Source organism: Protopterus annectens, chromosome 3.part1, assembly GCF_019279795.1.
Source record: "Protopterus annectens isolate FY-2018-M chromosome 3.part1, PAN1.0, whole genome shotgun sequence".
NCBI classification, from domain to species: domain Eukaryota; kingdom Metazoa; phylum Chordata; order Ceratodontiformes; family Protopteridae; genus Protopterus; species Protopterus annectens.
This window is the reverse complement of record NC_056732.1, coordinates 1,149,939,114-1,149,952,100: the sequence shown is the minus strand read 5'-3', so window position 1 is coordinate 1,149,952,100 and position 12,987 is coordinate 1,149,939,114. Positions and strand designations below refer to the sequence as shown.

The window sequence follows — 12,987 nt, the reverse complement described above, 5'->3', positions numbered from 1 at the left end:
TTAGGGTGTCAGGGAGCTGTAGCATTTCCTTGCAAGTAGTGATTATAAAGCAGAAACCAGCACTGGATGAGCCAGCAAATTGCAGGATGCATACACCTCAACACACATCAGAGGCCAATTTGACTACTTTTAATTCACTTACTGCCAACATTAGGGATGTATGCTTGGATTTTTGAGGGGTTTAAGAGACCTTCTCCTGATGAAGATGTGCAAGGGTTGTATACACCCACTCAGCACTACACCATTTTTTATTTTCCTGTCTTTGATTTTTTGGGTTTTCGTCTGTAGGATGGATAATGATACTTTTACATGCTTGTTTACTGAAGGACAACTGGGTTGGTGCATTTGCAGCATTCTGCTGAGGAGCAACTATGGGATGAACACATGTGGATTAAAAGTGCATAGTTAAGGAAAGGAACTGGTATGTTTTAAAACACATGTTGCCTATTTGTGTGAGTAAGCAATCTGATTGGAGGATCATGCTGAAGGGAGTGGGACGTCTATGAAGAGTGCTAAACTACTGATAGGAGGATCAGACTGATGAGGTGGGACATCTATGAAGAGTGCTGAACTACTGATAGGAGGATCAGACTGATGAGGTGGGACATCTATGAAGAGTGCTGAACTACTGATAGGAGGATCAGACTGATGAGGTGGGACATCTATGAAGAGTGTTGAACTACTGATTGGAGGATCAGACTGATGAGGTGGGACATCTATGAAGAGTGTTGAACTACTGATAGGAGGATCAGACTGATGAGGTGGGACATCTATGAAGAGTGCTGAACTGCTGATAGGAGAATCAGAATGATCTGTGCTGCCCAGGTGTTTTCATTATGAAGCATGCATGCTTTTCCCACTGTACACTAAGCCCTTGGGTTTTCCACAAGATCCTAAACAGACTGGTGTAACGATGAACGCTGCTGCCTGACATTTCTAGATTCTCCTGCTCAGTTCTTAGCTATGCCATCTGTGCAGAGTTTGCAAGTTCTCCTATTGTCTGCATGCTTTTTCTTCCAGGTGCTCCCACATCCGAAAGACATGTTAACCTGAACTGAAGATTCTCCAAAATTTCAGGAGTAAGTGTGTTAGTGCAGCATCATACAAAAAACTGACATCTCTTTCAGGATTCTGTTCTGTACCTTATACTTGGTGAGTGAGTGGATAAGTTATGTCTCTCCTGCCACCCTGAATGAGATAAAGTGGGTAACTGGGAAAGAAATTAATGAATGAATGTTTGCAGGTGGACTACTGATACAAAACTGGACATTGGTGCGATGATCTGAGTTATTCTTCCCTGTAATGGAGTGGTGTCCCACTTGGAGCTGTTGATTACTGGGTTAGTCTTAGCCTTTTGACCCACAGATAGATAATTAAGATAATGACAATTTGTGGATTGGTGGTATTCTTTCACTTATAGGTTCATAGTTTCATAGGTATGTACTAGGCTAATTGCCCTGGAGCCTTTACAAGCCTAGCCTATAGATGTGCCCTGGCATTGTGCCACCCTACATTAGTTCCAAGTGCCCCTATCAATTAGAGCCACTAGAGTGATCCCCGGGGTGAACTTTCTATTTCCCATCCACTCACCAACATTTCTCTTGAAGATGGCCAGTGAGGTGCTCTGCTTGACATGTATGGGAAGTCAATTCCAGTGCATGGGCAGTCTCTTGGTTATGAACCTGTCCCTCCAGCATATTCTGTTGATTGTGGTAATGAGGTTAAGGTCTCTGGACTGTGTGGTGTGGAGGGCTTGGAATTTCTTTAGCTGTAGCATTTCTAACAGACCTGGGTCAGACATGGCTTTGTAAGTCAAGCAGAGATTGCCTCTTAGTAGACGATATGAGGCAGAGAATAGCTGGAGTTTTTTGAGTCTGTCTACGTAGGACATGTGTTTAAGGCCTAGGATCCTCTTCATGCAGTACTTTTGTGGCTTCTCCAGCTGTTGCAGGTGTCTAGTGAGGTACATGCCAAGTGGGGCATTATATTCTATGACTGGTCTAATGAGGGAAGAGTAGAGATGATGACCTCTTTCTTCCTGGATACAAAACCCTTGGTAATGAGATGAGCTACATAGAAGGACTTTCTGACCACAGTGGCAATGTGCTGGTCGAAGGAGAGGTTGCTGTCAACCTGTGTCCCCAGATCTCTTATAACGCCTTCAGTGTTCAGTGGGCTTCCATCGATGTGGTAATTAGTGGGAACTAAATTTTTCCCAAAGGGGATGACTATGCATTTTTTAGCATTAAGCTTAAAGCCATGGTTTTGACACCAATCATTGGTCTTATTGAGGCCTTTCTGTGGAATGTCTGCATCACTTGGAGAGTTATTAATGGCTCCCAGATTGTAGTCATCTGTGAACTTGGTCAGCCAGAGTCACTCCGTGCTGGCCTGGACATCTGAGAAGTAGATGCCAAACAGAAGAGGACCCAGGACCAATCCGTGTGGAACTCCATAGTGACTGGTCAGTAGTCTGTCTTTCACATTGTGGTTTCTGTCTGCGAGCCAATTTGCAACCCACCTAATGATATAGGGGTTGATGCCTAGTTTGGTGAGTTTATCAATAATTCCTGAGTGAGGAATGGTAACAAAGGTCTTGACCAAATCCAGGTAGGCTGTATGAACTGTTTTACCTTCATGCACGGCTCTGGTGACTGAGTCAAAGAAGTCAACCAGGTTGAGCAAACATGACCTACCTTTCACAAAACCAAATTGTATGGTATCTAGAATTTGAAGATTCCCTGTATCCTTGTTAATTAGGTCCATGATGATGCACTCCATAGCTTAACATATCAGACTCATTAGGCTAATGGGGTGATAATTTCCAGGGTCTGTAGTCACTCCTTCTTTATGGAGAGGGATGACTGTAGCAGTGCACCATTTGGTAGGGACAAAGCCTGAGATGAGGCTGTGAGTGAACCGGGCACACAGATGTGGTGCCAGTTCACTTTGTAATTCATGTAGAACACAGCCAGGGATATTGTTGGGTCCCATGAAAGCTGTATTCTTGGCCTTGAACAATGCAGCTTTAACCTGTGCTGCAGTAATGTTGGGTGCTTGGCATTCTTTCGGTATTGAGATTGGTCATTTAGGGGGGTAGTGAGGGGTAAAGCTGGCACTGACTCTGTCAGCCAGTATGTTGGCAATATCTGTTGGCTCAGTATAGGTGGTACCTTGTGCAGTAACTCAAAGCAAATCTGGGTATTGCCATGGAGATTATTGATATAACTACAGAAGGCTTTGTGGTCGTTTTTAGTGTCTGCCACAATTCTGCCTTCATAGCTGGCTTTGGAGGTTTTAATGAGGGATCTCAACGTTTTGTTGAGGCTAATAAGGGAATTTTTCCAGTCTTGGGACTTCACCTTTATCTGCAACAGTTTCTTCCTTCTGTTGTAGTGTTTATTAATGGCAGGGGACCACCGGATCGGCTTCCTTTTTTGGAGGAGAGTGTCTTGGTTCTGTTGGGTATGGCTTGTTACATGTATTTATGTATGTGTTTTACAGTGCATTGGAGTATGATTCAACAGTCATGCATCTATTTTTCATTGGCATGGGTGCCGTGAAGTTAGCCACCTCTGTTTTCAGTAGTCCAAAGTCAGTTTTGGAGAAGTTTTTCATGGTGGATACCTTTGTGGGGGTGTGGATGAGATATGGATTTCCATGGTGATTAGTTTGTGGTCGGATATAACCAGGGAGGATTTGTCTATTGGTATAGAGCAACGTTTGCCCATGTTAGTAATAATCAGGTTAAGGATGTTGCTTCCTCTAGTGGGGGTAAGAATGAGCTGGTCTAGGGCATTGGAATTGATGAATTCCAGGAAGCATTGGGCCAGTGCATTGGTGCATGAGAAGTTTTCCCAGTTGATGGAGGGGTAGTAGAAGTCACCTAGTATGAGAGTGTTGGGTTGGATCTTAATGGTTTCCAGGGTGCTTAGGAATGTGGAGTGAGAGTCTTGGGACATGGTTGGGGACCTATAGCAGACTAAAACATGAATCACCGTCTTACTCAATGTTAGTTGTACCTGGAGTTATGCTGGACTACTAGTCTGGAAGTGTGCATATCCTTTATGAATATGGGGACACCACCGCCTTTGGAGCTTTGTTCCATGTTCTGGGGCTGAACGGTGTGGAATGAGTTATATCCTGGTAGTGCAGGGGTGTTTTCTGATGCTTTAAACCAGGTCTCCATTACAGCACAAATGTCGATGTTTTCTATTTTGAGGAATGCTTTGAGCCAGTGCATCTTGAGATTTAGACTTTTAGCACTGAGCAGCATGACCCTCAGATTGCATTTATTTATAGCTGTTATGGTGGTAATTTGGTCTTTGGAAAACCACCTAAAAGGCACTATAGGGGTAGCAAGAGCCTTAGCCAGTACCCAGAAACCCAGGGGTGACAGATGCAGGCCATCTCTGGCAAAGCATCAAGGTCGGTCAGTCATGTCATCCCAAGCAGACAGATACTGGATCCCCTTAGAATGACACCAGAAGCTTTACCAATTGTTGAAGTCAATCATTTTCTGTTTGTACTGCAGTATCATTCTGGGCAATGGTAGGATGCTGCTCAGGGCTAGGGTCATACCTGTCTGGCTCACATGATCCAAGAGCTCCACCGTGCCTCTTTTCATGTAGTCTAGGGAGGTGCATCTCAGGTCATTCACACCCACATGGACAATGACAGAGTCATACTTGTACTTGTTGTGGAGTGACCTGAGTGCATGTGTTGTGTCGGATTCTGGCACCTGATAAATAGCTGACTGTTACCTTCTCCTTATTCAGCCTAGTGAGTGGGACATCAGTGTGCCCTACTATTGAGTCACCTATGATTATTGTATTGGGCAAGCTGTTTTGCCTTAGGGGCTTAGGGTGAGGGGCACACTGTGGAGGTGAGCTATGTGTCTTGTGGTTTGTGCTGTGTTGTGGTAGTCAAGTGCGTTTTTGCCTTGGAGGACTCTGCTATTTGAGTAGATTTCTACTGACAGCCTCCATGGAGGTAGGTGTGTGGTTTGTGTTTTATGTGATGGTGGGAGTTCTGGAAGGCTGGTAATATTATATTATGCCTCAAAGCATCTTACATTATTAAATGCAGCTTGTAACCCTATAGGTAAAAGACAACTTTTTGTATTGTCTGTAATTCTGCATGCAGCACATATATGTTTTAATGAAATAAAATTGTATTTTATAAATCAGAAACACATGATAAAATAATGCAAGAAATGATTTATATATGTTGAATTCTTAGTTGGCATAAGCACGTGTGTCTCGACCAGTATATTTTCATCTCTACTGTGTTAAGTATTATCTGGCTATTAGAAAAAAAAAAAAACACTTACCTTGGGGCCTGCAGGTCCTGGACGCCCAAATTCTCCAGGCAGACCACTGTCACCCTACAAAAAACAAAACTTTTATTAAAAGTTGTGTGTTATTAATATTTTCCAGTTAGAATCAAACTGCACAGAAATGTCTGAAACAAGGCTGGAAACATTTTTAAACATATATAATATCAACAACGTAAGGTAATGAAATTGTTTGTGGTATTACATCTAATTTTTAATTCCTGCATGATAGTAATAATCATTTTCCACAGTGTAGTAGATATCTGCAGGATTTTTTATTTATCTCTGCTGAAGATCCTGATGCAATAAAGCTATAATGCCTCACAAACACACGGTGCAGGGTTTGAGTCTCACAAGGGATAATTGGCTAGGCTTAAAATGGCTCGCAAGGGCAGTTAGCCTAGTACTAATCTATCAACCTATTAACCTATGAATGCAGGGATGAGACAGGACGGCAATGTGTCACTCCCCAGTACTGGTACAGCAATAAAAAATGTGAATCATACGAGTCCTTTTCCAGCCACATTCAGTAATACCTTTCCTTTATTTACAACTTTAGTTTACGCAATTAATTTTTCAGTACCAAAAATATTTATAAAATGTGTTTACAAGATGGAAAATGCCAAAAATACTCAGAGTCTACATTTCAAGTTGTTTACTTTAAGGTACATTCTTTGATAAAACTTTTGTAAAATTCTAGGTCGGGAGCCTTGCATTCCTGCGATAATCATGATTCTTAATGTTTAGTCTGACATCATGTAATTATACTTCTCTGATGAGTATATTACATACCTCAATGTCTTTGTAGTGAATAACTGAATCAGTAAATGAGCTCATTTCTTCCAAAGCGTTATATATTTTATTCATTTGTACTTGTATTTTATATTTACTACTGATGATATAAAATGTGTTCAAGAATTGTTACTTCTTTCCTGGGCCTCCTATGAAAATGGGATTTTCATAGATGGATAAGGTATCCCAGTTGCCAAAATAAAAAATAAATAAAAAGTACATAGTCACTTTATTTTTACTTTTGTCAGTATATTTTGTTACAAGACAATATCCTTACTAAGAAGATTCTGGATCACGAGCAACATAATTAACTTCTCATTACTGTTTAAGAAAAAAAAAAACAAAGTCTGTAAATGTGTTTTACACATACTTTTTCATAATGAAAACACAGAACAATTCAATGTAGTTGAGAAACATACACAGAAAAACCTGCATTAATATGCAACACACTGCTAAGGGTATACAATGCACATTTTAATGCGTACCTGAGTGGTGGCACGGGATTCATGAATGAGATGAATGACATTGCATTTTTTATGGAGTATCTATCCTGAACACACCTGAGTATGCTGCTCCCACCTGTTGGAATTCTTAGGACTATAACTGCACTCTTTGTAAGTGCAAAACTGAAGTTGTAAATTAGAATTTGAATATGCACTTTATCCAGCATTGCAGTATTCTGAAGTATTTCCCAAGTCCTTGGTATAATAATCACAGAGTCAGTGTATATAAGTAGCAGGTGTCTAAAAGCTACCCCCACCACAAAAATACTTTAAAAATGTTATAGTTAATTTCAAAATGTGCCACTGCTTGTAAGATATGCACTTTGCATTTTTAAGTGTTTGGTCCCCAGTATCAGGTCTTCCAAGAGAGCACCCCTTCACTAGTATAGCAGTTAATGGAGTTACCTATATTTCCAACAACCAGGTAGGAGTCCATCCATCTTATATACCAAGCAGTATAATGAACAAAGTTCTCATAGGTTCATAAGCACTTATTAGGCTATTGATCTGTGAGGATCTTAAGAAGTCTAGCCTTATATTCCCATGGTAATTTTATCCCTTATACTTTTTGTACAAATAATCCAGAGGTCAGCAGAACAAGGACCTCTGGATTATTTGTGCACAAAGAATTAGGGACATTTAGTGGTAGTCACTTTCCATGAGAGACATGGGTGGTAAACCAAAGGTGGATTTGTGGTCTCCCATCCATTAGTCTATATTATATGTGAAGAGAGTATGCTTTTTTTGAGATGGACATCATTTTAGATTATTAAATGTAAGAAATATATTAATAATTATATATTTAAATAAAATAAAATACATTTAAATAAATGCCATATACCTACATGAAAAAGGAAAAATTATGACGTTTATGTTTGAAGATGCAAATTTATAATTTATTTGGTGAATGCATTCATCCAGACTACCAGACCTTCATCAGACCCACTCTACACAATCTTATTGCTTAGGACATTTTTTAAAATACAGTTTAAGTGCGTATGGTATTTCCGGCAAAAAAAAATGTGTGTGTGTGTGTGTGTGTGTGTGTGTGTGTATATATATATACATATATATACATATATATATATATATATATATATATATATATATATGTATATATATATATATATATATATATATATATATATATATATATATATATATATATATATGTATATATATATATATATATATATATATATATATATATATATATATATATATATATATATATATATATATATATATATATATATATATATATATATATATATATATATATATATATATATATATATATATATATATATATATATATATATATATATATATATATATATATATATATATATATATATATATGTACACACACATATATAGATGGTCTAAATTAGAACACCGAACATTCAAAATGTCGAGTGTTCTAATATCAAACCCTACCAATCGAAAAGCCTAAACATCGAACATTCAGAACAGCAAATTATTTTAGGAAAAAAAAATTGTTCCAAAAAACACATGCACAACACAAGCACACCACAAAAAACAAACAGCAACATACACATATACACTTACTCTAACCCACCCTACCTAACACCACTACTATACACACACCACTAACTTACCACTTACCTACTACCATACCTTAAGTAAGTTCCTCCATATCGCATTATTCCACTCAACACACTAACTCTAACCTCTAATCCCACCCTCCCATCCTCACCCTCACATCCCACACACACACACACACCTCTGACCCATACCTCCCCTAACTAACCTAACCCTAACCTGCCCTAACCTCCCCACACACAACACAAGAACATACCTAACCCGCACTCTAACCCTAACTAACTTAACCCGCACACAATCGCACACTTACCTGAAACCAACCCGTAACTTTACACCAGAGCGCTGAAAATACTGAAGCAACAGAAATGGACAACCAAATTCTTTCCCTAGGAAAAAATTTGGTTTTCTGTTTCTTCCATATTTTCAGCGTTTGCTGAAAATGGATCGATATTAGAACACTTGACATTTTAAATGTTCGGTGTTCTAATATAGACCCTCTATATATATATATATATATATATATATATATATATATATATATATATATATATATATACATATATATACACACACACACACACACACACAAATACATACGCACACATATGTATATATATATTTTTTTGCAAATCACTACCACCATGTACCTTACACTTGGCCACATCAAACTCTGATAACCAACAACAAGATTTTCTAAAAATTACCTGTTCTATCTCTGAGGAATGATTTACTTTAAAAAATTATGACTGTATGATATGAGATGTAATTACAACTTAGCAGTGTTTTGAGCACTGCTTTTTACACTTTTCAAACACTAATGCTTAATTCAGTAAATGTTATTAACAGTGTTGTATGTGTTATATTATCTCTTTTAAAAAAAAAGTCCAGGATACAGTGTTAAATAATGTATGAGCTAAAAGCAATCTCTTGGAGCTACTGTGGCACAAATGTGAGAAGAAATACAACATTACTTCACTTTTATGATTGTGAATGAGAAAAAAACAGTTAAATATTGAAAAATTTAAATAAGGTACCTAACACCTTTATCTGAGAGCTGTAGACAAAATATAGATTTATGTTTAGTAGAACTGCATCTTAGTAATCATATAAAGATTTAGGACATACATACTAAGATAAAATATTGCCTCAGCAAATGAGGTGTAACTGCTTACAGTGTAGAACTAATTTCCCTGTTTTCTTTAGTGGAAAATAAATTTTCTTGTTTTTTTTCTCTCTCTCTAATGTCACTATTGTTATATTTCTTTGATCTTGTCAGTAATATTGATCTTAAACTTATGTGTTTGAATAGCAGAACTCAGATGAATTATTTCATCAGCATAGTAATATAGATTTCCCCCTACTTAGTTAATGCAGTCGTTCAAAATATGTTTAACTTCAGGGTGGCCTTTTCTCTTAGTACTTAAATTGAAATACCATTCATAATCCCTCCATTATTTCACAATTTTTGTTTGTACAACTTGGTATCGCAACATTTTAATCTACTTCAGGAGATGTTGTTGCACTGTTCTCTGCATATAACCACCCATGCTGTTTTTTCCATTCTTACACCTTCTTGCTGAGGTCAGCTATTCCTTGAGAAACGGCATTCCTTCATCAAAATTAACATCTAAAAAGATAATACTAGGAGATTTTCTTTCTGCCATCTACAGTGCTACATAATGCATATGATTATAGCTCAAGAAATGGATAATAAAATTGTCATTTAATGCTACATGACATCTCTGACTAGTGTATCTCTAATATAAAACTATTGTTGGCTCTTACAGTTTGAAAAATTATAGACAGTAAATATTAAAAATATCAGGTGCGTGCTGGTGAAGAATGGGTTTTATTCCATGTTTCTAATCAGATTTGACACATACATTTGTAGTTCTAAGACTAACATGAAGCTGTTTAGTCAGATATTTAATTCCATTTGCACAAGGAATTATTTATGCACTGACAAAAACTTTTTACATTTGTATGTAAGTGACATTAAACATGTGTGCCCTATACACATACATGCTGGGGTGCTGAGGGAGGCAGTCCAGTGCCTGCATTGTAGTACAACAGATCCTCAGTAATGCATACAGCAGAGGAATATGAGGATTCCTAACCATTTCCTACTTTTGTTGCCAACACTCATCTGCCCTATTCCACTCTAATTACTCCGGAAATGCACCCCCACATCAGCCCAAGGGAGAAGGGTCACCCATCTCCAGTTTAGATTTACCTATCAGTGAGTAAGTACTAAGCAATGCAGGCAGAAGCTATTTATTGGAGGAACACATTCAGACTGCCATAGAGAAGCTAATTTATGAGTAACGTAGCCCCGCCCCCACAATCATGAGGTCAGTGCTGCCTAAGCAGACCCTGTAGTACTATCCTGATGGTGAGTGCACATTACATAGCATACATCTAAATCCTGCTAAAGTGTGCAGGCACTGATTGTTGCAATTCTATGTTCTGCTACATTATTTACCTACCTGCAGTTTGGGTCAGTATAACAGAAGATCAGGTTGTATCCCACCCTCAAGGTAGGCAAGCCACTGTTGGTCGTTTATTCCTACTTTCTTTCTCTCTCTCTCTTTAGCTCCTTTAACATCGGGGTCACTAGTTAATCAAATATCTCAGGATGCAGACTACCTCAAGGCCCTATCCCTGTATTCTGTCTCCTACAGGTTGTTGAAGGGAGGTCAATTACTGGCATACAGGGCATTGTCAGACCCCACTCTGATGGACCTTCTGCATATCAGCAAAACAAACAGCACTAGAATTAATCATAGGTTTGCCGGGCCATAGACAGGGATTTATCCCTCTGTGTATACCACAGAGCCAGCTGAAAGGGGAGCTGGGGTGGTAAATATCTCAGGATGCCTTTCTAAATAGCATGAAACATGACCTATCAGGCCCCCTGGAATTGCTATTTAACTGTAACCTCCAAACAGTCTTCACACCTCATGAATGGAGAACTGCAACAGTCATTCATCTGCACAAAGGTGGGCCATCTACAGATCTTGGTAACTACAGACCAATAAGTCTCACTAGTCTTATATGTAAAAACATGGAAATAATTATCATGGAAGTGATCAATAATGACATAGTAAACCTCCAGACACTGGACCCAACCCAGTTTCATCAAGGGCAGGTAATGTCTACTCAACCTGGTGGACTTCTTTGAGAAAGTCACCAAAGCAATGGGTGAGGGCAAAATGGTTCACACTGCCTACCTTGACCTGGCCAAGGCATTTGACGCAATACCCCACTCGAGCATTGTTGACAAACTCAAGAGGTTAGATACAAACTCTTATTTCACCCAGTGGATAGCCAGCTGGCTCACAGACAGGACCCAGGAAGTTAAAATTGGGGAGTCCACCTCTACAAAGAGGCCAGTCACACATGGAGTCCCTCAGGGATCAGGCCTTGGACTACTCTTTTTTGGTATTTACTTCTCTGAAGTCAAGGCCATTGTCAATGGTCTCTGGCTGAATAAATCTGCTGATGATTGCAAATTAGGAGATGACATTGAAACCCACACTGAAAGAAATGTTCTCCAGGAAAGGCTGACACAGACAAACAACTGGTGCCAGAGCCATGGACTAAAACTAAATGCCAAAAAATGCATTATGGTATCCTTCGGGAAGTCATCCACTCATGGTAACTATCATATTGACAACACACCCCTTAGAGTTGACCCAGTAGTCAGGGACTTGGGGACACACAACTGATTTTCCATAATCCCTGAATGAGTATGGATACAGTCTTATATCATACATGAAAAGAAATATACATTCATTTATTGACTTCACCTCACTGTGCAGTTACACTGTGGATGTCTTATCAACTGTGCTTTTAACCATGTCTTCGGGATAATAGTAGGTTTCCTATGTTCTGTTATCTAGCACCATAAAAGAAGAAATATATTCTCCCAGATACTTCATGTTAGTGGAGATATATAGTGACTGCAAATGTGATTGTTTTATGCCACAAAGAAATTAAAAAATGTATCTTATAAGTATTGCTCATGCCACCAACCTACTTTATTAAAACACAGGGTGCTGTCTCTCTCCCCCTCTTCACAGTTGTCCACTACAGAATGCAATTCACTTCAGCCTCTTTCATTGACCAGTTGCTGTAATGAATTCACATCAGCATGAAACTCCAGATATGGACGTCCCAAACTCATTAAAGTTACTTGTATTTTAATGAGGGATCTGTGCTGCTGTACTGCATCTGAAGTAAAGAAAAATGTCCTTTCCTGAAGCGACAAATACAGTTTCATTAAATTAACCAAATCCTCACAGACTGGACCTAATCAAACAAGTCAAGTGGTGTTTAATGCATTCCATCCACAAACAACTGCAGCTAATTGCCTGGATTATAGAATCATAATGCTGTTTAAGCATCTTTTCTTTTGAGGATGTATGGCAGTTACATCCGAGGGACACCTCCAGGTGCATTTGCAGTTACCTCCTACTGCTCTTCTAGGCATCAAATATTGCTTGTTCATATTTGCATTAATTATTCCAAAACCATGCCCTGTACAAGGTATCAGAATATTTTATCTTGAAGCATACATGATGGCAAACACAATTGTATTGATATTTGACCTATGTGTCAATGAGTATTTGTTAGATAAAGGTGATAACTTTATTTTTTTAATTAAAAGAGGCAAGAAAACATGTTACTAGAAAATCATGTATTAGAAAATGAAAAAGGTTTTCTAGTTGCTGCCAAGAAAGAAATCAGTACCCACTCAGGGTTAGCATTTCTCTGGTTCATTTGTCAGCT

At 38.5% G+C, this 12,987-nt stretch overlaps 1 protein-coding gene across 1 annotated transcript in view; it reads right to left on the bottom strand.

Moving 5' to 3' along the window:
* The window catches only part of COL22A1 (collagen type XXII alpha 1 chain), a 2,341,282-nt gene that overhangs the window by 1,163,645 nt on the left and 1,164,650 nt on the right, over positions 1-12,987 (bottom strand). The window contains exon 13 of the mRNA XM_044067281.1: positions 5,333-5,386. Within this exon, the coding sequence (XP_043923216.1) occupies positions 5,333-5,386 (54 nt within the window). The remainder of the gene's footprint in view (positions 1-5,332; positions 5,387-12,987) is intronic.